The following is a 23,732-nucleotide window of genomic DNA, read 5'->3' as shown; positions in this document are numbered from 1 at the left end:
TTTTTTTAAAGTCATGACTAAAAAAGTGTTCCACGAGCTTGGCCTGGGTCTGCAGTTTTACATTATCTAATTGGTCAGTTCTCAAATTATTTCAAGAGGAAATGAGATAGCTTTGAGAATGGGACTTGTAGGCTTATTATTTTCTTTTCCCCCCTATGCTTACAAATTAAAGAATAAATATTACTTATAGGCATTAAAAACATTTCATAAGCACGTTTACATGTACGTTTATTTATTTATTTCTTTTTTTAAAGAAAGAAAGTTCACAAATACTTGAAGGGTGAGGCTACTCTGCCCCATTTTTTTTTTTTTTTTTTCTTTTCATATTTTTTTAATATTTTTAAAAAATAAAAAAATACACTAATATATTTAAAATTACTTTTTTAATCGCTAAATAAAAAAAATTTTGATCATCGGTCATACTAGGTGGGCAAATAAGCTTTTCCCATACTTAGGGGCTTTTTTCATGAAGAGATATGGTTTGACGGAGACATTTAGTGAGTATCAAGGTTTTGATACGGTTTTCATTACTATATTCTCTGAAATTAAATAAATAAATACAGAATATTTGTTTTCATAAATTAGATGAGACGAGACGAGATGAGTTGATTTGATATTAAAATTAAAAGTTAAATAAAATATTATTATAATATATTCTTTTAATATTATTTTTGTTTTGAAATTTAAAAAAATTAAATTATTTATTTTATTTTACGTGAAAATTTAAGAAAATTATAATCATTAGATGAGATGAGATGAGTTGAGATAAGCTCTGAAAATAAACTAGGCCTAACATGCGAATCAGAGTTGTTAAAGCTTTATTATATATTTATGTTTAATTAATATGTTATTTGTCATTTTTATCTTTTTATCTTAATATTTAAATATATATATTTAAATAAAATAATAAAAATGACAAATCATATATATTAATTATGTAAAAATGTCTAACTTCTTTATAACATTTCTTTTATAAATATTTAATTTGCCTGCACATTATAATTATAATAATAGCATTAGGATTTCATTAATTTACAGTAAAGGTTCTACCTTTGCCCAATGACTCGGTAACATTCTAAAGCAATGATTACATAGTTGGCTCTTCATCGAAGGGATTGACTTTTGATAACGTGATTTGAAATTTGCAAATCGATCACGAGAACTTGTGGATCAATTACACGGGCCTATAACAGCACAACGCGCAGACTGTTATTTGAGTAGTACATGAAATGACCATTTTATCCTCAGCTTAAAGTATGAATTGACAAAATTACCCTTCATTCTCTACAACTTAAATCTAAAGCAAATTTTTTTCCAAATTCAAATCAACCAGGCATACGTTTCCCTTTGCGCCGTGAGTGCCCCTCGACCCAACGGCTCTCTCCTCCACCATAGACGATCACTCTCAACCCACCATCGACTGCCGATGACCTCCTTGGTAGAGAACCTTGATCTACACTTATTTATTTACATACATCATGGGTTGGTAGAGAAACTTAGCTAGTTTGCACTCTGGATTATCCACACACTGATTTCATATTTTAGCTAGTCCTGCTGCACAAAGATATGTAACATGTGTTGGCTGAGTCTGGGGAAAGCACAGTCCATGTGTCGGCTGAGTCTGGGGAAAGCACAGTCCTCTGAGCTGTGCACTCTTTCCCTCAATTATTTCAGTTTGCAAACACCGACTATGACCCATGGGTGTATTATCATATTATTACATAGTATCTGGTTTTTGAGTTTCCGCTGCATAAAGCATGAAACAATGAAATCATATTAATGTGTTTATGAGTGGTATTCACGCTGCTTGTTGGATAAATACTACTATCTACATGCAACTTACACTTCATTAATGTGTTTGTGAGTCCCAATAGATCTGTATCCAGCAAAAAAACCAGAAGGGGTATTTTTTTTCATATGAGATTAGTGTATACATGATTCCATAATAGGCAAAAACAACATATAAACAATAATCAGTCAAAGATTTAACTAGATTATTTCTAGTTATAAATAAATAAATAAAACAGTATACATGATTTTATTGTTTTTAATTATCTTCTACTAACATATATTGCCTATGTTAGAAACATAATCATACTTTTGAAGTTTGTTTCTAGCATTTATTAACTTTTGCTTCAATTGTTTTCTATTCTTGGTTGTCAGGTTTGTTAATTTGTTGTGTTTTAAATATATATATATATATTTTTACTTTCATGTTGTGCTTTAAATAAATGAAGATTGTTCTTGATGGAGAAAGGGGAAGAATGCACATCTACTAGGCGACCACAATTTTTTTCAGAAAGCAGTAATTATATGGATACCCCAAATGTGAGAGATGGTGAGGTAGTGATTGATAATCATGTTGTAGTGCTGAGGAATGATGATGATGATGTGGTTTTAGAGCAAACGCCAGGAAATGATGATGATGTGGTTTTAGAGCAAACGCCAGGAAATGATGATGATGGGGTTTTAGATCCAACGTTGGGAAATGATGATGATGGGGTTTCAGAACCAACACCAGGAAATGATGATGATGATGGGGTTTCAGAGCCAACGCCGAGTATGCTTTTTAAAACTGAAAAAGAACTCATTTACTACTACAAGCAATATAGGAGACAGGCTGGATTCAGCATGATGACCCAAAGAAGTAAAAAGGAAGATGATGAGAGTGTTAAATATGTAACACTTGGGTGTGCTAGTGGTGGTAAGGCAAGGAAACGTATTACCAACATTTATAAACCACGTCCGACAACGAATAATGATTGTAAGGCGAGAATTAATGTAGTTTTAGCTAATGGTGTCTTACTTATAACTACTGTCTACAATGCACATAACCATAGGTTAAGTCCACAAAAGACAGGATTTTTTAGATGTAATCGCGCAATTGATGATTCCGTGAAGAGGCAGTTAGATATTAACGACAAGGCAGACATAGCTATGGCCAAAAGTTTTAACGCATTGGTTGTCGAGGTTGGTGGTTTTGAGAAACTTTCATTTATTGAAAAAGATGCAAGGAATTATATAGACAAGGCTCGATACCTTAGACTTGGCAAATGAGGTGCTGATGCACTTCGTGGTTATTTTTAGAGGATGCAGTATAAGAATTATGAGTTTTACTCATCGATGGATTTGGATGATGAGAGTCGATTAAAAAATATCTTTTGGGCCGTGCACGCAGCAGAGCAGCATATGATTATTTTGGGATGTTGTGACATTTGATACAACATACCTAACAAATAGATATGGTATGCCATTTGCTCCGTTTGTTGGTGTTAACCACATGGACAGTCAATACTTTTGGGAGCAGGTTTGATATCGAGTGAAAATACTGAAACATTTGTTTGGTTATTTGACACTTGGTTGAAATGTATGGATGGGAGGGCGCCAAAAGCTATCATCATTGATCAAGACAAAACCATGAAAAATGCTATTGTAATAGTCTTTCCAAATACCCTGCATAGATACCATTTGTGGCACATAATGAGAAAACTGCCAGAGAAATTGGGCTCACATGTTGAATTTAAGTGTAGGTTGAAAAGTGTATTGCAGAGATGTGTTTATGATTCTCAGACTTCTGACGAGTTTGAGAAGTCTTGAGAGGTGTTTATTGACACTTACAATTTGAAAAAAAATGCATGGCTTCAAAGTCTCTATAGTGAGCGAATGTAGTGGGTTCCCGTATACCTGAAAAATACATTTGGGGCTGGGATGAGCACAACTCAGAGGAGTGAGAGCATGAATGCCTTTTTTTATGGATATGTACATTTAGGGACTACGTTGAAAGATTCGTTGATCAATTCGACAATGCATTGAGGAAGAAAGTAGAGAATGAGATGGCAACGAATTTCCACTCATTCAATTGCACAATCCCTTGTATATCTCATTTACTCGTGGAGAAAAAATTTCAAGTTGTGTATACGAATTCTAAATTTAAGGAAGTGCAGTCATAAGTAATGGGGATTATCTACTTTTATTGTGTTGTCATAAAAACAGTAGGGGCAATTACCACGTATCAAGTTAATGACCAAAGGGTAGTTGAAGACAGCATCAGGAAGTTAACTTTGCAGGCGTACTTCAATGAAGATGAGTGTGAGGCAAAAGGCATGTGTGGACTATTTGAGATGAGATGGATTATATGTAGGCACATTCTTTCAATTTTTGCTTCAAGGGATGTCTAAGTGTTGCCGGAAAAGTACATTATGGAGAGGTGGAGAAATGACATTAAACGTAGATATGGTCTCATTCGAAGCAGTTACGATGACTTGAGTGGTAAACCAGCTGCTAGTCTGTACTCTGGTTTGATAAAATTATGTTACCAAGTAGCTACAAATGCATGTGAAAACGAAGATAATTCTCTAGACATGACACAGAAGCTAAAGGCAATGAATGGAATTTACACTAAATCGAAGCCCCAGACCACAGTTGCAAGCACTCATGCTTCCATTGATGCCGAAACTGGAAGTTCGAAGAAAGTGTTGAGCCCTCATGTTGTCAGAGGCAAAGGCAGGCCCCCATCAAAGAGGAGACAACCTACAATAGAGAAGTTACAAACCAAAAATAAAAAGGCTGGTGGCAAGCGACAAAGAAAGAATGTATGAAAGATTTAAATAATGTGATTTTTATATAGTTTTAACAAATTTATGAATAAGTTATGTCATTTGTTTATGTATTCAAATGTAGCCTCCATCACAGATGGAAGACGTATTAAACCCCACAGAATTGGTAATACTGCACGACACACCAGAAGCTGTTGTTTTGCAGCTGTCTGACACACAACAAAGCGTTATTTCTCAGGTAAATGTTAAATAATATTCATTTTTGTCTATATTTTGAACAAATAATGTTGAGTTTTGCATGATGTTTTACAAAATATTTCAAACTACTTGCATGTGAACTTTGCATGTCTTGGCCCTCTCGATGATTGATGAAAGACATGGTAGACTGCTGCCCCATCAAAGTATTTGAGATTTGAAGACGCTGTAGACTGTTATGTTGAGAAAAGTTCATAACTTCAGCTATATAAATCTACTTTGTATTCTTGTAAACTTGGTGTATTGATGTAACATTGGATATTTATACCATTTCACTTGGTTGAAATGTTATGGGTATGAGATATGTTATTATTGTTCGGAATGAGGATTAATCAAAGTGTTGGATGCTTATATTAAAGTGTTGGTTCAAAGTTATAATCTCATGGTTTTATTCAATGTAGAACAAAATACATGAAATATAGTGCAAGAAAAATACTTCTCATAACCATTCATAATATTCACAAGTCTGATGGGTTTGAATATTACAATATTGATAAAGGTTGTAAACCTATCTATTACAACTTACTTAATAATATTACACAGTTTGATATACATTGCTACTAATTTGTAACTGTTCTTGATCCTATCCAATAACAAAATATTAGAATTGCAAGTCTCCAATACACGTAGGGTCGTATGCTTGTATGGTTAATATCTTTCATTACACCCTGAAGCTCATCTTGATCATTTTGGATGTCATCTTCGATTTATGCATCTGTACCCTTGCACGTTGGAGCTCTTTCTCCCTCGTTTGGAGTTATTCCTCCCATTTTTGGAGTTCTTCCTCTCTTTTTTGGAGGCGACGTTCTCTTTCGTACACAACTTTTCCTTCATTTTCTACTTCAATATCCGTCCATAAAAAGTACTCGCAGTATGACATTCCCTGCAACAAACATCTAATTAGTGTGAGAAATTACAATTAATACAATAATATCTGAAAAAGGTTGCACTAACAAATTTTTTAAGTGTTACCTCTCTATTGTAATTTGGACAAGAATAAAAAGGTTGGCTTGGATTTTTTGTTGTTCTCGATAATTTTAAACGTGCCATCTCTCCGCATAGACATTTTAGAATATGATTCCAAGAAGATGAAGAATACGATGAAGACATTGCGTATCAAAAATAGAAATAGTTTTTGAAACTGTGTTATGCTGGAAATGTGTTATGCCTACATTAGATAATGATCTCTTAGTAATTACTAGTCCAGCAAAAGCAAGAAAGAAAATGGATAAAAGTTAGTAGAAACCAAGTTCCCAAAGTTTGGGTAGCTAGTACATTCTTCCTTAAAGTTCCCAAAGTTCCAAAAACAAGGTAAAAACCAATAACAATGAAAGACATATGATAGACTGCAGTTAAATAATATCTTGTGGTTATCATGCGTGCAGGTGCAACACCTAATGTTAAGTAAATGATAGTGGGTATCATGCTTGAGATTGAAAATCAAGCACACATTTTCATAAGAGAGCCTTTTGCAAATTACTTACACAGTTGGTAAATGATAGCATTAAAGTAATGCGTGGTTATTTGGTTCACTATCTTGTTTTGGTGAGCTTAATGGTCATCTTAATGCAACAGAAGAACCATGTGCAAATATAATAGGGGTGATGTTCCATGTATGCCTAACTACCTCGGGGTTGATTGTCAATTTATTGGCAAGTCTGCAAGTGATTCTCATTTTCTGCTCTTAATAGCAGACATTTTAATGAAAAAAGATATACACTTACACTTCAACAAGTCTGCAAGTGAAAAACACATACACTTCAAGCATAAATTATCATATGGAACCCATTCACAAATTTGAACAAACACGTAGAGTGCATTTCTAGAACTAGAAATATTTTATACAAACAAGTAAAGATCTTAACACAAATTTACAAACTACCAAAACCAATTCAAGATTCACGCTCAAGCGAATCACAGAGAATGAAATATTTTAAATCACAGAGAAAATCCCTCACCAACTGCCGCTCAAATCGCAGAGAAGGAAATCCCTCACCAAGATGGAGATGGCCACGGCGATGGCGCTGTGCGATGTAGACGGAGATGGCCACGGCGACGGCGATGGCGACGTCGATGGGCTTGGGCACGACGATGGCACTGCGCGATGGGCTTGGTCTGCTCGATGAAGGGGTCTGGGGCGATGAAGGGGTCTGCGAGATGAAGGGGTCTGGCTTTCATCTGGGCAATGAAGGGGTCTGGGGCTCGCTCGTTCTTTTCCTTACATGAAACGCAATGTTTCATTAAAGGACTGTATTGCAGATCTCGAATGGGGACTGCAATAAGAATTTTCCTCATTATATTCGGGGACTGCAATAAGAATTTTCCCCGTTATTTATGCTAGATTTTATAGATATATATTTAGATATTCGTCTGTTGTACTATCTCTGCTTTATTTACCATCAATACACATTGCACTTCCTATCTCATCCATTATCGTTCGTCTTCTATATTGCACAACTATGTCATCACTTATACTGTCACTATTTTGTTCACCATCATGACACATTCTTCCTCCACTTTTTATATCATTTATAATCATTTGTCTTGTACGATGTGTTAGTCTAGCATTTTTTATTTTTAATTTTACTGAATAATAGAAATAGTCACGAACTTAAAACTATTAAAACCACCATAAACTATTAATTTTCATCTTGATCTTGCTAGATATATTCTTATGAGTATTATCACTATAATAATTCTACCAACCATGTACTATATCCATCAACGTTTCGTTATTTGCATTACTTTCGTGTTTTCTATACCATTTGTATAGTGAAATATAATGTATAGCTTAATCATTGAATAATTACTTTCACTACAAAAAATTATAATATAGTCAAATATATTATAACCAAGCATATTGCATACACGTGGCCCAACCAATCATCAAGCGCTAGAAGAAGGGATGTTTTTCTGAACTAATTTAGTAGTTTATGGGATGTTGAAGGGATCGGTAATAATTGCATAATGCAAAGAATGTGTAACAAACTGAATATATTGTAGAAAATAATTTAAAAAATTTTGAGTTTTTTATATAGAACTAATAATAATATTATTTAAATATTCTTAATATATCTTATTTTCGAATTATAACTTAGTGAATAGTTATATTTTATCTAAATCTATTAAAATAAGTAGCAGAATACTTAAATCAAATCTTTGCAATTTACTACAGTAATCCAAACTAAAACAAATTTAAGTGAAATCAAGCCCAAATCTTATAAGCAATCAATTTTTGTCATGATTTTGAATTCAAGATAATAAATAATATGGTCTTTAAAAGAATAAAGTATTCACTTTAAAAAAAGGAACGTAATTTAGCCATAAAGTAAAAGCAAGTCTTTTATACTTTACAGAGGATTGCCCATAAAGAAGTTAAAGCAAGTCAGATTTGCTTTATGCTTTTATGCGTTTTTGCTTTACAGAGGATCCTTTTTTCTTTTGAGCACTTCTGCACATTTGCATATTTTTTCACACGAAGTGCGATGTGGGTTTTCTTTTTTTTCTTTTTTTTTTTTTTTTTTTTTTTGGGTTCACAAGTAAAATGTGCATTTAAAGAGAAATACCCAAATTATTAATTTTTGAATTTTTTTCCTCCCCGTGTTCTTCTTCCGCTAGCGGCCTCTTCACGTCTACCTCCACTTTCTTCCTCTGCCAATAGCCTCTTCACCTTTGCCATCGTCTGGGACCGACAAAGAGATTCTAGCCACGCTGACTGTAGACTTTTCATCTTCTCTACAGTGTTTCTCTCTGTTCTTTTCTTTGATAAATCGTTTATCTTGATTCCTCTTCACGTGTTTCTCCCTATCAACTTTTTTCATCGTTTAGGCTTTTTCAACTGACAAAATGACTCATTTCACTTCCCAGGAACTAAATATTTTTTATGGGAAGTTCTATTTTTGGCCTTTGAATTATTCCCATTCCCATGAAAATGGAAAAAAGTTACGTACCCAATAACCATAGAATAAAGTTGTATATCCTTAACCTTGAAATAAAGTTATATATATGAGGGAAATTTAAGTTGGAGATTAGTTTGTTGAATTGCGTTTTTGCACAGATGAGTACTAGGAGAAAAAATGAGAGCATTCAATTTTGATGAGGCAGTGGTTTTTCTGAGCCGTCTTATAGTAGAGAAGCCTTTACTTCCATACTTGATCCCTTTGATATTGCTTGCTTGGGCTATTGAGAGATGGGTTTTCTCTTTCTCCAACTAGGTTCCACTCGTTGCTGCTGTCTGGACAACCATATAGGTTAGCTCCCTGGACAACCCTCGAGAGTCATTTGATTTCTGTGTGAGTGGTCGAGAGAGGGAAATCTGTTTTCCAGGAGGGAGAGTTGAGATGGACCGGAGGAAGAAGTGGACTCGGTTTGCCACATGGGTTTCATGTGGCGTGTGATCAGTAAACTGGACTATGAATAGATTTTTCCTTTGCTTTTATATCACGAAGAAGAGGGATGCTTTTATCTGCATATCTCATCGAGAGGTAAAAACATATTCTGAAAAGCAATGCGACAGACTCACCAAGAGGAAGTAGAGAATGCGACGAAATTGGTGGTTTGACTGAGGCTACAACGATAAAGGCTTCTGTGTAGCATAAAATAATTTAGCATTCTTTAGGCTCAAGAACGGTGGAGAAAAGATAGAGGAATCAACATGTTCTTATCGAGAGAACCTGGACAGCCAATCGCTAGCGAAGATAACAATCTCCTATAATCCAGAAATCGTTCGGCTAGAAGAATTCAGAAATCAAGTTATTGGCATCCCAGAAGAGAGAGAGAGAGAGAGAGAGAGAGAGAGAGAGAGAGAATTTGCGTGGCTTACGATGGCGAATGTGGGAGATGATGGCGTTTCGCAATTGCAAATGAGAGTCGATGGCGTTCCGTGTGGTTGTGATGGTGGGAGTCAATGGCCTTCGTGAGTGAGTTTTGTTTCAATGCCCTCTAAGTTTCTGAGGTCTGTGTTTTGATTTTTGGAAATAGAGACTGTATTTTGAGGACTTGAAGGAATGCAAGTTCTGAATAGTTATATATTTTATTAGTTTTGATTTCACAGTGTTGTCGGCATGGCTTCTGACAACACTGAATTTTGTTGCCGTGGTTTGAAAATTCAAAAATTGGGTCCATTTTGTATTAGTGAAGCATGAAACGTTGCGATGCTTTGAGTTTTGGTCGAAATGTCGTTGTGATAGTTCAAGTTTTTGCCAAAACGTTACGAGAAAATTAACACAATTTTTTATGGAAACAATAAATGGTTGTAACAGTTGGAATGCTTATCTCTAAGTGCAAATAAATGATTTTGGCGGTTTACTTTCATTATGGTTGATGTTTGTGAGTGGGGTAAATGCCGATTAATGCGGTTTAAATGCTAAGTCAGATATTAAAACTTGACTTTTATATAATTAAATAGATATCTCTGTTGGTTTTTTGCAAGAAAGCTGAATGGTGCAATTGCATCCATTATAAATTGTTACCATTTTAAATAATTATACCCATTATAAAGTGTGGATCAATTATGAGAATTACTTGATATTGTATTAAAAAATATTTAACGATTAAAACAATGATAATTAATACATTTTTTTTAAATTATATTATTCGGTGTATAGAACACACTTAATAAAATTTTTATATAATATAATTAGATTTAAAAGAAAAATTTTAAATTTTATAAATTAAATCTTATCATACTTAGAGAACACGATTTTTTAAATGTGAAAAAAAAGAAAAAATTGAGGCCCGACGGAGAATACAACCGATCTACTTTTGTCGTTTAAAAAAACTCCGATGGACAGCGGGGATTTGGAAGCAGATAGAGAGACACTGCCCATGGCTTACCGACAGCCCATATTCGTCATAGAGAGGGACCCACTTCAACTCACGGTCCTGATTGAAAACTCTACACGTTAAGTTCGTTAATTTAATGAAAACACGAAGAGATGGGTTAAGACGGAAAAAATTAAAAAGTAGCGCACGCGCTCCATCCTCCACTGTGTCTCGGCCGGCTTTACACATGCGCATATATGGATCACGGATGCTTACTAACAGACATTACCGAGTTAATGGCAACAATGGAGAATTACCAAATTCTACATTCTTCCTCTTCAGCCAAACATATTGCTTTATTCGTTCATCTTTAGAGATTAGTCACCCGAGGCCACTCAGTCCACATTCTCCAACTTCTTTCACCTCCTATTAGGTAGGTAAGCTAGCTACCTACTATTTCTCTACCACTGATCTTATTAGCTTCCTTTGCAGCCTTTCGGTGGGTTTTTATAGGAGCTGGAGAGATTTGCGATGGGGAAGAAAGTGTTTGTGTTTTTGGTATTGGTGTCGATTTTAGTGCTTGCAATAGATGCGGTTAGTGTGGATAGGCTCAACATATGGCCAATGCCCAAGTCGGTGAGCCACGGGGAACATCGGAGTCTCTACGTCAGTAAGGATTTTGAGCTCAAGACTGAGGGAAGCAAGTATAATGATGCTTCTGGGATTTTGAAGGACGGGTTCTCAAGGTTACTCGATGTGATCCAAGTTGCTCATGTTATCGATGCTAATTTTTCTGGTATAGATACTTCGGTTCTGCTTCAGGGTCTGCACGTGGTTGTTTTGACAGCGGATGATGAGGTGGTATTTCTTTTCATGATTTGGAGTTGGCTGTATGCTTGGGATTTCTGTAGATGTGGGTTTGTTTTTTTTTTTTTTCGGTAACTTGTGTCCATTGTTCTTGAACTGGCATTTGGTACCGGATAATGCTTTTTTTCCCCATATGTGAGCATGGGCATGATTTTTAAATTAAATTCCAGTAAGCAGCGTGATTAAGCACTAAGATAATTCTCTTTTTGTTATGATTAAGAGACCACGGCTAATTTGTTATGATGATTTGTGTGAAGAGTTTTCTTTTAGATCCAGAGTTCTTCTCGATTTGCGCAACTTCATTTAATTTTGGTTTACCTGTCTCTATTATTTAAAATGCTCCAAGCGTATTTGATATGGGGACATTTCCATCCAAGAGATGCTTTTTGTTCGTTTGTACAAACAAACCCAGTACTTTATTATTGAAAGATCTTCCTTGCTGTGCAGTTACAATATGGTATCGATGAGTCATATAAGTTATCAGTTCCGGATTCTGGGACGCCTGTTTATGCGCATCTGGAAGTGAGTGCAACCTCTTCTTTTTCTGCTTGTTCGCATCAATTAAAGTTTCATTTTAGATATACTTTTTTGTCGACAATAATAATTGAGAATTAGCTTGACGTATGTATTAAGGACGGTGACTAGGGGGGTTTAAAAAATAAGTAACTCCATCATCCTTTGTAAGTATTCCATTTATTATCCGATAACATACTTGCGGATAGATTTCAACCGAAAAGTCAGAAGTATTCATTTTACCCATATAACTTGTTTTCCATTGAGCTAATACGTTGATATGTTGACACATTTAATTTTTTTTTTTTTTTGATAAGTAAGAAAATTTATTGATCCTCATAATTAGGTATAGCCCAAGTACATAGGTGGTATACAAGAAAGAAATACCTAATTACAGGCTACAAACAAAAACAGAAGCATAGAAGTCATTAAAATTAACCCCCTCTAATACAATAGCCTTAGCCCAAAGTAACAAAAATTGGAAAAATAAGTCTCTAATCCCTCCCAATGAGCTTTCTCTATTTTCAAACATCTTCCATTCCTCTCATTCTATATACACCACATAAGACATAGGGGCACCATCTTCCAAACATCTGCTACTTGACGGTTTCCTCATATTCCGCACAAACAAGCCAAAAGGTCCACCACCCTCTTTGGCATCACCCAAGTAATGTCCAGCCTTACAAAGATTTCACATCATATAGCCTTCTGAAATCCCATATAGCCTTTGCTACATCACAATGAAGAAGTAGATGGTCCATCAATTCGCCATTCCTTTTGCACATGAAGCACCAATCCATTATAAAACAGTCACACTTCCTCAGCTTGTCTATGGTTAGAAGTTTCCCGTGATGTTGACACATTTAATGAATTACAAAAGTATGTCTTAAACAAATTTATCAGGTGGGTGGACAATAAACCATGAAAAAAGTATGTCTTAAAAAAATTTATCAGGTGGGTGGACAACAAACCATGAAAAACTAACGAGAGTAAGTTTTTTTCAAAGAACTTCAAGCATAGTGCATATATTGGCCACCTATTTGCATTTTGGACAGTTTTTGCACAAATTTTTTCCATTAAAAAAATTAGCCAATACATTCTGTAGAATCTGCTAGTCATGACTATAAGTTCCACATTCTATAGACTTGATTAAAGATAACCCTGGCTACTTTATGGATCCTTGTGTGGTAGTCTATGAATTGGCCACTGATAGATACAACCAAGGGGTGAATTGCAGTGGGACAGCATAATAGGTGTTGCTGTCTAACATGGCAATATGTTGTTTGTGCTTGGTAGCCTTAAGTGATATGACCAAAAAACCATGATTTCATTGTCAATGCGTGCTACTCAGAAACATCGTGTACTTGATGTCATATGAATGCCAGTTTAGTATATTATAAATAAGCAGCATACCGTATGTCTGTACCTTTTGATCAGCTGATGATTTTCTGATTAGTTCAATTGTATTACAAAATGCTGCAGGCACAGACTATTTATGGAGCTTTACATGGGCTTCAGGTTATGTGTTATCATTTAATAAAAGATGTTGTTCTAAGAGTTTATTGACCACATGTAAAAATTTGATGTGTTTGCTTTGATATAAAAATGGCAGACATTCAGCCAATTATGTCATTTTAACTTTACATTGGAGGTAATTCAAGTTCCTAGGGTCCCATGGACTGTTATTGATAAGCCAAGATTCTCTTATCGAGGGCTTTTGATAGGTAAGATGCCTTTCTTGTACTCCTTGAATTGTCAGTTTACTGCTGATTGTTGATGTGTTCTATTTTCTTTCTTTTTTCCTTGTTTGAGAACATAATCTTCTTATTTAAAAATCTTTAATCTCTATTTTTTATTTTCTCCTTTTAGATTATAATGTACATATTTAACACTTTTTGACTTAAATTGTATCCTGTAAATTGTAGAGATTAAATGTTTAGTTCAAATAATTTCATATCAAGTGTTATACAATTTCCATTTTTTCCCAATTCATCTATTTAGTTTTTAGTGTACAAACTACTAATTAGCTGATGGTTTTTCTTTTTCATAACTAATCAGAGTGGAGTGACAGGAGCAAATGTATGAGCCTGGAGTCACCTGTATATACATGCACTTAATGCTATTTGTGCATATAGTATTAACAGAAGTATTGATAGGGAGGCTAAAAACATGGCAAGAGAAATTCATCTAAGATACCATTATGAGATTCAACCCTAGATCTAACCATCCACCCCTTTTTCACGGCGGTTAGGGGATGCCTTTTGTTCCAAAAACCACTGGCATTGATTCATAAATATTCAGTTTCAAGTTAGCCTCACTTTGTTCGCTGTTGGTCTTTTGTCAACTTACTGGGCTCCATAACTGCTGTGAGTTACCATGGCAAAAGAAGATGATTATTCAGAGCATGATATAAGTGGATCCGATTCTTCCTTTTTGTTTATTGCTGCAGATACATCACGACACTATTTGCCATTGCCAGTAATAAAGAAAGTTATTGACTCGATGGCCTATTCAAAACTGGTATGCACTCTATAACTTGTTGCCCAATGGTTTTTCAGTTTATATTTCCTAACTGTGCTTACGAGCACAATTCTAACATCAAGATTTCATGTAGTTCCATATCACAGCATATTGCGGCAATTGTTCTTGGATCTTTGATTGGGTAGATAGCATAATTTAGAATTTGTTTGATATATTTCGTTTTAGAGCAGATAATGACTACTATAAGCTTCACCCGTCCAATGTGGAACCCAATTATTTGGGGTAGAAAGCTTGAGAACTGTTGGCTTAAATTTTCGTGTTTCTCATTTGGGTGGATGAGACCATTGACTACTTTACTGAGGGCTAGTAGTGTTAAAACTTGTAATAACCAGTAAAATGGATATCGAATATTGTCACCAGCCTTCTGGGCTGTTATCATTAAAAAGCTAGAAGAGAATAGGTAGGTGACTCTTATATACAGAACGCAAGGGAATGCCACAGTGACAAGGGGTAAGAGGGGTTTTCAAGGGATAAGACTATTCTGTGTTTCTTCAATTATGTGCTTATTTTGTGGTCTGCTTCAATCAATGTAGAGATATGTAGGAAAATATATGAATAAATCAGTCCTAGAAAAAATAAAAAATAAAAAGTCTTCAATTAATGTAATTTGTCGTGGAGAGTTTGGTGGACCTAGAGTTAAGTTTTACTTCCCATACACTCTGCGCTTTGATTGGTACAAATAACTAATTACTTTAATGCAAACAACAGATTTGACAAACTTATCCATATGCTACCTGTCTTGCCCACTTTCATGCAGAATGTGTTGCACTGGCACATTGTAGATACACAGTCTTTCCCTTTGGAGATACCTTCATATCCAAAACTGTGGGATGGTGCATATTCAATTTCAGAACGATATACATTTGCCGATGCTGCAGAAATTGTGACGCAAGAAACTTTCACCTGGACTACATCGTCTGAATATTGATCTATCTTCTATAATTTATTTCATCTAATACATGAATTGTTAATAACACAGCTATGCTCAAAGACGAGGGATTAATGTATTGGCCGAAATTGATGTTCCAGGACATGCTCTCTCATGGTAACTATGATCTCTTTCCTTTCTCGTTACTTTCTTCTTCAATGTAGAAAAAGAGAATAAAAAAAAAAAAAACTCCCTTGCCAAATTTATTGATCCCTGATAATTACTCAGTGCATTGACTCAAATCCACTATTACTTGCTATGCATGCAACGGGCCATCACTCTTTTCCTTTGATCAGCATTCTTTTGCAACTATCTCTTATGTTGTTGAATTTGAATTCTGTTGCTCTCTAACCATTATTGCTCATTGTAGTTGCTTGTTTTTTAATTGTTTTTCCTTTACATTATTCTAGGAAGATTGAACATCTTGTGAACTTATCAAAAAAGCCACTAGACCTTATTTCACTTCAAACTTTGCACATACTAAGTTTCATAGACCGTTACCATGGCCTAATGTAACTATTGGACATAGATCTGCTACCTGCAGCTAGAAAAGTTTGATTGTCTCTCTAACATACTTCTTAACAAGATTGTTTAGCCCTAATACTTGTCTTTTCTGTTTAACTTAGCCTAATAACTGCTTTATTTTGTTGAAGGCAACCCTATAAGTTAGGTTTTGAAGTTGATTTTATTCCCGGTAAGTAAATATATAAACCATGACAAGTAATCTGAGAGCATAATTGCAAGAACTGGAAAAAAAAATCTAAGCTTACACTACTTCAAAGCATTTGGATAACTGGGAAAATAAAGACCCCATTTTAAAGGTGCTGGTGTTCTGACTCATAAAAAGAGACGGCAAATCTTTCCCTACTCAGAGGGATATCAGGACAGGTAGAACTTTCCTTAAAAATGCAAGGATTTGTGATTTTCAGGTCAAGAGGAGTGCTAGCGTCTATGCTGCTCTCACTGTACTATCTAATTGGGTTACTTATTTGAGATCTTCACAACTTTATACTATTCTTTCCTTCTGTTTTATGTTCTTGGTTATTTATACACATTGTGGTCCCTCAAAGTCTAGAGATTAATGCTTTTGTAATGACGTTGCACAAAGTTGTCTTGGTGCTTATAGTTTAAATCTTTAGGGGGATTGGCTATCCTTCTCTGTGGCCGTCAAAGAATTGTCAGCAGCCACTTGATGTCAGCAATGAATTCACCTTTAAAGTAATAGATGGAATTCTATCAGGTAATGTCACAGTTTTTTCTTGATAACAAGGTACCATCCTCCTCATTAACAAAATGGTACCTTTGATGTCTGAAAGCACGTATACTATTGTCAAAATGAAAAGGGAAATAATTAGTGTTTTTTTTTTTTTTTTTTTAAAAAAAATATTTTATCTTGCAGATTTCAGTAAGGTTTTTAAGTTTAGATTTGTTCACTTGGGAGGTGATGAGGTTGATACAAGTAAGTATCAATAAACTGTTGACTTTCAATTTTGTTTCTATTATCCTCTAACCAAGTAAAATTATGTTGGCGATTGTTTTCTTAGAGAATCAATCTTCTTCATCATCTTTCATGATAGGATTATATTTTAATTCAAAGCCTTTAAGTGCCAAGAGTTGCTAGAATTTTATATCCTGTCGAATTCCCTCTTAAAACTATTCTTTGTGGAGCTAAAGTGGTTTGAAGGGCTCTCTTATTATAAGCTTGATTCATAGAGCTCAATATATATGCATGTAATGTTTATATGTAGAGATTAGCTTTAAAAAAAATGCGTGTGGGGCAATGTTTATATTCTCTCCCAATCTTATGATCCTAAGAATTCAGTATCCTTTGGTTCAGCAATATGTGTTGACTCAGACGTTGCTTGCATATGTTCAAATTAATCTTACGATACAGATCTTTTGTATCCATATCTATATGCTGGTCACCACTCATTATCTGATTTTAGATAGTCCTAAACTTGATAATTTGATGGTGATAATTTATTGACACATAATTACATATTTCATTTCAGGTTGCTGGATATTGACTCCTCATGTAAGGAAATGGTAACATCTTAATTTGTAACATCTATTCTCTCTCTCTCTCTCTCTCTCTCTATCTCTCTCCCCTTCTCCAGAAAATGTCATATACTTTCTACTTGGAGTAAATTGATCACACAGGTGCAGAGAGTTCCCTGCATAGTTCCCACATGTACTACATTTACTGTAGAGAGTGATCCTACTTCATGGTGTAAGCCTTAAACGCCTAAGAAAGGGCTTTCCTTTCTGCTTCAAGTTAAATTTATAAGGCTTGGGAAATCCATAAATTTTCCACATTGATAACAAGTTTTAGCTGCCCATTGTTATGGGATATAGAGGGTTCTGGGACTCAGCTCTCTTCCAGTCTTTGTCCTCTGGCGTACCTACAGTTTAGTTAATATATTGCGTCATATCGGCCTCATAAATGGTTGAATAGGAAGCATGGATGCTTCAAAATAGCCACTGCTATGGTATATAACCTTTATCTGATACTGACATGGTGGAATTCATATCAAATTTGCATCCATCAAAGATATATTTTTTTTCTCACGGATACAGTTTGGGACATGGTAGAATACAGCTGGGACATGACTCATGCTTTTGGTGGCAAAAGTCAAAATTCCTTATGAAAAAAAGACTCTCAAGTATATAGTGCAAGATCTAGTGTTTTAGAAAGTTCGACACCTTTAAAATCTTCTCTATATGAATATTAGATATAAATAATTTTATTACGTTTATTTGCTGTTCATAGCTTCTAATTAGTTTTCATCATTCATACATTTTATGATTCTTGATGATCGTTATTTATCTCTTAACCTAAGAAATAGCATAATATATGTTTAAAATATTTTAATATGTTAGTTAATTAGCATATCCCCACCACATTGTATCTTAGATTTTCAAGAACTCACATATCATCGTGTTTGTATTACATAAAGAGAAATGATATTTGCAGTCATAAAGTGTGCAAGTACAGTGAGTTAATATGGGACCCATATGAAAAAAATAATTTTTTAATGGTAGACCCGACTCTTTTTCAAAAGGAGTGTGCAGTGTTTGCACAACCCATGACTGTATCTAGCATTACTCTATTTCGGCTTTTGCTTTTGCACTAAGCAGAGGAAGCTTTTTTCTGGAATAGTCCATTCATTGGGTTTAGTCAACCCCATACAATTAATTCTTCATTCCCAAAAATTATCATCTTGCTGCTACCATTGGGAGGAATTTTTAACATGTTAAATTTTGATTAGCATATTCTCTGATTATGGTCTATTTTACTGCATTGTCTCAAGAAGGACATGGAAACTATACTTGCTCAACGTTTATTACCCAGAAACATTTTAGAGATAGCCTATGATGCTCATGATAACTCTTATGTGCAGGTTAACTAAGCATAGTATGAACGAATCTCAAGCTTATCAGTATTTTGTGTTGCGTGCACAGAACATAGCTTTGTCCCATGGATATGAAATTATTAACTGGTACGATTTTATGCATGAGGTTATACCGGTAGTTTTGTGACCTTTTAATCTTATTCACCCATGAAAAATTACAGGGAAGAGACTTTTAACAATTTTGGCAATAAATTGAGCAGAAAGACTGTGGTGCACAACTGGTATGTCCTTAATTGCATGATCTAAAGTTGGAGGCCCCTGCATCATTTACCTCTGCTCATGGATTTTTGGTCATAATGCCCATTTTCATCTGAAGAAATTCACAAGATTGCTGATCTTGAATTACTTTTTTTTTTCCTGGAAGATAATAATTAAATGCATGCATTGTGATCAGGAATCGTTCCTTTTTACTATTAATTTGCAACATGTTAAAATATAGAGATGCATATTGGGCAAAAAATTTCCTGTAATAATTATGAAATAAGGATGTTTAGAAAAAAAAAAAAAATTATGAAATAAGGATAACACATCTGCTAGCATGATTTCATATTTTGGCTTCAAATTAGAATCCATAAATGTTGCCTTTTCTTTATATATTCTGACAGTGAGATTTCTGATGGGGCTGATTTCTCGCCTACAATTTTCATTTTTCCTGTTAGGCTTGGAGGTGGTGTTGCTCAGAAAGTGGTTGCATCTGGTTTAAGGTGCATTGTAAGCAACCAGGACAAGTGGTACTTGGATCACCTAGATGTCACATGGCAGCAGTTCTATATGAACGAGCCACTCACTAATATCACAAACCCCAAGCAGCAGGAACTAGTTATAGGTGGTGAGGTATGCATGTGGGGTGAACACATTGATGGGTCAGATATTGAACAAACCATATGGCCACGAGCTGCAGCAGCTGCAGGTAAGTATTATTTTTTCACTGTCAAATTAAATTCCTGGTATGTTATGTTTTTCCACCCATAAATCTATGAAAGAGATACTGGAGACTCAAGTCTCAAGATACTGGTAATCTTCTTGGCATTATGACTGTCTCTCAAGTGTATAAGCTTTCATAGATGCCAAGGACATTGAGAGTTTTTTTAATGTTAGCTTCTTCATTCACCAAGAAAATATTAGTCATTCTTTTGTTCTTAAGCATCATTGGAGGTGAAGTTGTCCCTTTCACATTAAGTAAAACCATCAGGAATCCATCTGAAGCCGGTATAACCATATGCTATCTTCATGATTTGTGTTGTAAGAATTTGAGCAGCTACTAAAGTGGCATCTATATGGGTATTTGTTAGATTAACTAGTTTTACTAATTTTTTCCACTGATATATATCTTCTTTCTTGTTTTGTCCCCTTTGAATGAAGAGCGACTTTGGACGCCTTATGACAAGCTAGCTAGGGATCCGAGAAAAGTTACTGGAAGGTTGGCACATTTCAGGTGTTTACTGAATCAAAGAGGAGTGGCAGCTGCTCCTGTGGCTGGACCAGGCAGAGTTGCTCCTGAAGAGCCAGGCTCCTGCTATCGTCAATAGTAATACAGGGCATATCTCTTATTCTTAGAATAACGAAAAGCTCGTGATCAGAAAATCTGGTAGCAATTTCATAATTTCAGCTAAAAAAAATCCAAGATTCATTGTAAGTTGGTGGCAAAGCCCAAGAATGCACCTTGATTGATGAAAACAATAACTTGTTTTACCTTTGTAATTCATACCCACCCACATGTTTTCTTGAAATATTTATCAGTTTAAAAAAAAAAAAAAAAACCTCTCGGAAAGAGAGTATAGCATGGCCATGGTCAAGTATGAAATACGATATACAAATGAAAATGTCTAATAATATAAATAAAAATTGAAAATGTCTAGGGATGTTTGTATTTATAAATCTGCTGGGAATCACATAAGAGATGTTTTTGTACACAGAGAAAGCTGAAAAACAAAAATTGAAGGGACAAGGAAACAAAAACCCACACCACAGTGAGATTATTGCATCTGCAGATCATGGCTTCCAAGGGGGTGGGGGTGGAGAGGGTTCTAAACAAATATTAAAATGTATGTTTGCTCGGCTGCATAAGAGGGTCAAACTTGCCCAAATTTTACCCAATTCCTGCATATATATACCAAAGCCAAACGCTCATTCAGGAAGTTAAGATCATGACATATGCACGTTGATACCAAGATTGGAGCTTCATTAAAGACATTCAAATTAGAACTCCTACATGCAAGGGATAGGATTTATGGATCATGAAGCCAATGGATCACACAAGTTAAGCTGATGAATCAGGCCCCTGCTTTTCATAGATATGTAAAATGTACATGCACTGTTATAACAACAAAATAACCTTGAAGCCATGCATATAGAGAAAAAGAACTAATAACTTGCATTGTTGGGCATTCAAGAAGAGGAGGGCTTTGGGGAGAGCAGCAGAGTAGCTGTCAGGAGGCGGAGGGTTGGACTTATGCTTGGGCAAGGACTTGGCGACTATTAACCGTAGAAATTGTAATTAATGTAATTAGTTAACGATAGAGAAGTTGCCACTGCCATTGTTATAGAAGACATTTCTAGCCCTTATTATCTCCACCATGGTGACAATCCTGGATTCATCCTCATTACACAGCCCCTAACAGGTGATAATTATCACACCTGGAGTCGCTAAATGATGATGGCGTTAACAACCAAGAATAAAGTTGGATTCGTTAATGGAACCATTTCACAACCTTCTGGTTCAGAAAATACTTTGTTCACTGCTTGAAAATTCTTTCCTGGATCTTGAACTCTATTTCCAAAGAAATTGCTTCTAGCGTGATTTATGCTAGTTCTGAATATGAAATGAGGCATGATTTGAAAGAGTGTTTCAGAAAACGTAATGGACCATGAATTTTTCATCTACAACAAGCCATTTCTTCTTTATCCCAAGACCAACTGTCTGTGAGTGTGTATTACACTCGTCTGAAAGGCCCATTGGGATGAACTTCAAAACTACTATCCATTCTTGAACTGTACTTGTGGAGCTTTAAGCACCTTGATTTCCTACCAACAACAACAATGCGTTCTTTAATTTATGATGGAATTAAATGATAGTTTCTCTCATGTCCGTGGTCAAATCTTGTTGATGGATCAAATACCAATTATCAACAAGGTTTTCTCGCTTGTGCTGCAAGAAGAGAGTCAAAGAGAAATATGATCCTCTAATTTATCTTCTACTGGACCTATTGCTCTCTTAGCAAAGGCTGATACATCTCGTTCTACCAAGTCTTACACAAAGAAGGAAAAGCCTATTTGCTCTCATTGTGGAGTTCTTAGACACGTTGTTAACAAATGCTACCAATAGGGGTGACAAATCGTGTTTTTGGATCTTGGCAAGTCATGAATATTGGACTATATAGGTCAATCCAAACCCAACATGTTAAGCTATATGTGTCAAACTTTCAAATCCTAACCCAACCCATTTAGATAACGAGTCGTGTCATGTCACCAATTTTGACCCGTTTAATAATTAGAAATATGTTAACATGATACGATTCATTTAAACTCGTTTGTTTCATATAAATTGGTTGAACCTTATTCTAAAACTTTCCAAGGCCCGCCTCATGGAATCTAAGTTGAGAGAGATAAATTAAACAAGTATGGCCGCCCTCTATTGGGATGTACTATTTTGATTCATTATATATATTCATTGAATAAGTAATGATCCACTGATTCTTACTCAGAGAATTTTGGGACTTATTTTGAAGGTTTTATTGAACTAAAACGCATAACTCATTTGACCTGATTAACATAATTTTACATAAAAGTTAAAATCTATATTTAGTAATAACCACAATATCTTAAAAAATATATATAAATATTTTTCAAATTTTAACATATAATAAAACCACTATTGTAAATCATCCAACAACAAATATGAGTATAGATCTAAAATTACAATCCCAACAATAAAAACAATACAAACATAAGCATACAAAGAAATATCAATATTACAACTTTAATAATAATAAATTTATAATTTGAAATAAATTCTAAATGGGTCAAAATAGCTTGATTTTGTGTTAAGCGGGTTGACCCGTTTATAAATCATGTCTTAACGGGTTAACCTGTTTTGATCCGAACCTGTTAACATCAAACCCAAACTTACTAATTTCGTGTTGTGTTCGTGTTGGATTCACAGGTTATGTCACATATTGTCACCCCTAGCTACCAACTCCATATATAGATTTCCTCCTGCTTTTCGCACCAAGCAGAAAGTTGTAGTTGCCAATCAAGTGTTATCTTCAACTGCTAATACATCACCATATGAAAAGCAGAAAATCATCTTGACCTCAAAAAATTCTTGGTTACTTGCATGACTATCATATCTTTTTGCTCATACCTTTTGCTTTCTGAAGGGTCAAGATGATTTTCTGATTAAAGGTATGCGGTTGAGATGACTATTCTACCGTTTTGCTCTCTGAAGGGTCGGGAGGTTAACCCCCTACTCTCTCTTGACTTTTCACTTTAGTTTTGTTTTTGTTTCCAGTTTTCACATCTATTCTCCACGATTTCAATCCCTCTGCTTCTTGTAATCCATTTTTTTTCTTCTTAAATGGAGAACCCACCTATTAACCTTAAATCACCTAAGAACTAAAATGTTCCTAAGAACCATGAAACATCATCCAAGTCTTATGCGGTCATTATGGGTGAATCTAATCGATTAGAGCTCACCTTAATCCCAATATTCAACATCGCTTTACTGTTGAAGCAAGCCCAAACAAAAAATGGCAACTCGTAATATTCTTCACACCGCTTGAGGTTCAACGGTCAGAAGCTACACTTCAATATGCATTGATAGAGAAATTATCTAAAGGTAGACCTCAAATGGATGCCATTCGAAATCACATCTCTAGAAAATGAAATCTTCCTCAT

The 23,732-nt window shown here is 35.0% G+C and overlaps 1 protein-coding gene across 1 annotated transcript; it reads left to right on the top strand.

The window, feature by feature from the left end:
• Positions 1-10,767: 10,767 nt before the first annotated feature.
• Positions 10,768-20,539, top strand: LOC121252908 (beta-hexosaminidase 3). The gene is made up of 14 exons (XM_041152748.1): positions 10,768-11,432; positions 11,889-11,963; positions 13,437-13,472; positions 13,567-13,678; positions 14,404-14,474; positions 15,253-15,383; positions 15,475-15,540; positions 16,563-16,663; positions 16,823-16,882; positions 17,436-17,469; positions 18,825-18,923; positions 18,998-19,057; positions 19,496-19,746; positions 20,199-20,539. Exons 1-14 carry the CDS (start codon positions 11,106-11,108, stop codon positions 20,363-20,365), a joined length of 1,590 nt encoding a protein of 529 aa, XP_041008682.1. The 5' UTR covers positions 10,768-11,105; the 3' UTR covers positions 20,366-20,539.
• Positions 20,540-23,732: the final 3,193 nt, after the last annotated feature.

Source organism: Juglans microcarpa x Juglans regia, chromosome 2S (genome assembly GCF_004785595.1).
Source record: "Juglans microcarpa x Juglans regia isolate MS1-56 chromosome 2S, Jm3101_v1.0, whole genome shotgun sequence".
Classification (NCBI taxonomy): domain Eukaryota; kingdom Viridiplantae; phylum Streptophyta; class Magnoliopsida; order Fagales; family Juglandaceae; genus Juglans; species Juglans microcarpa x Juglans regia.
Note: the sequence above shows the minus strand (reverse complement) of the source record. Positions and strands in the feature narration are given on the sequence as shown.

What these genes read in the sequence shown, in the direction of transcription:
- LOC121252908 (XM_041152748.1), top strand. Translation starts at nt 11,106, where the DNA reads ATGGGGAAGAAAGTGTTTGTGTTTTTGGTATTGGTGTCGATTTTAGTG. An exon ending in CCAGGACATGCTCTCTCATG is followed by an intron (nt 15,541 to 16,562) that starts GTAACTATGATC and finishes TTAAATCTTTAG; the next exon opens with GGGGATTGGCTATCCTTCTC. An exon ending in AAGACTGTGGTGCACAACTG is followed by an intron (nt 19,058 to 19,495) that starts GTATGTCCTTAA and finishes TTTTCCTGTTAG; the next exon opens with GCTTGGAGGTGGTGTTGCTC.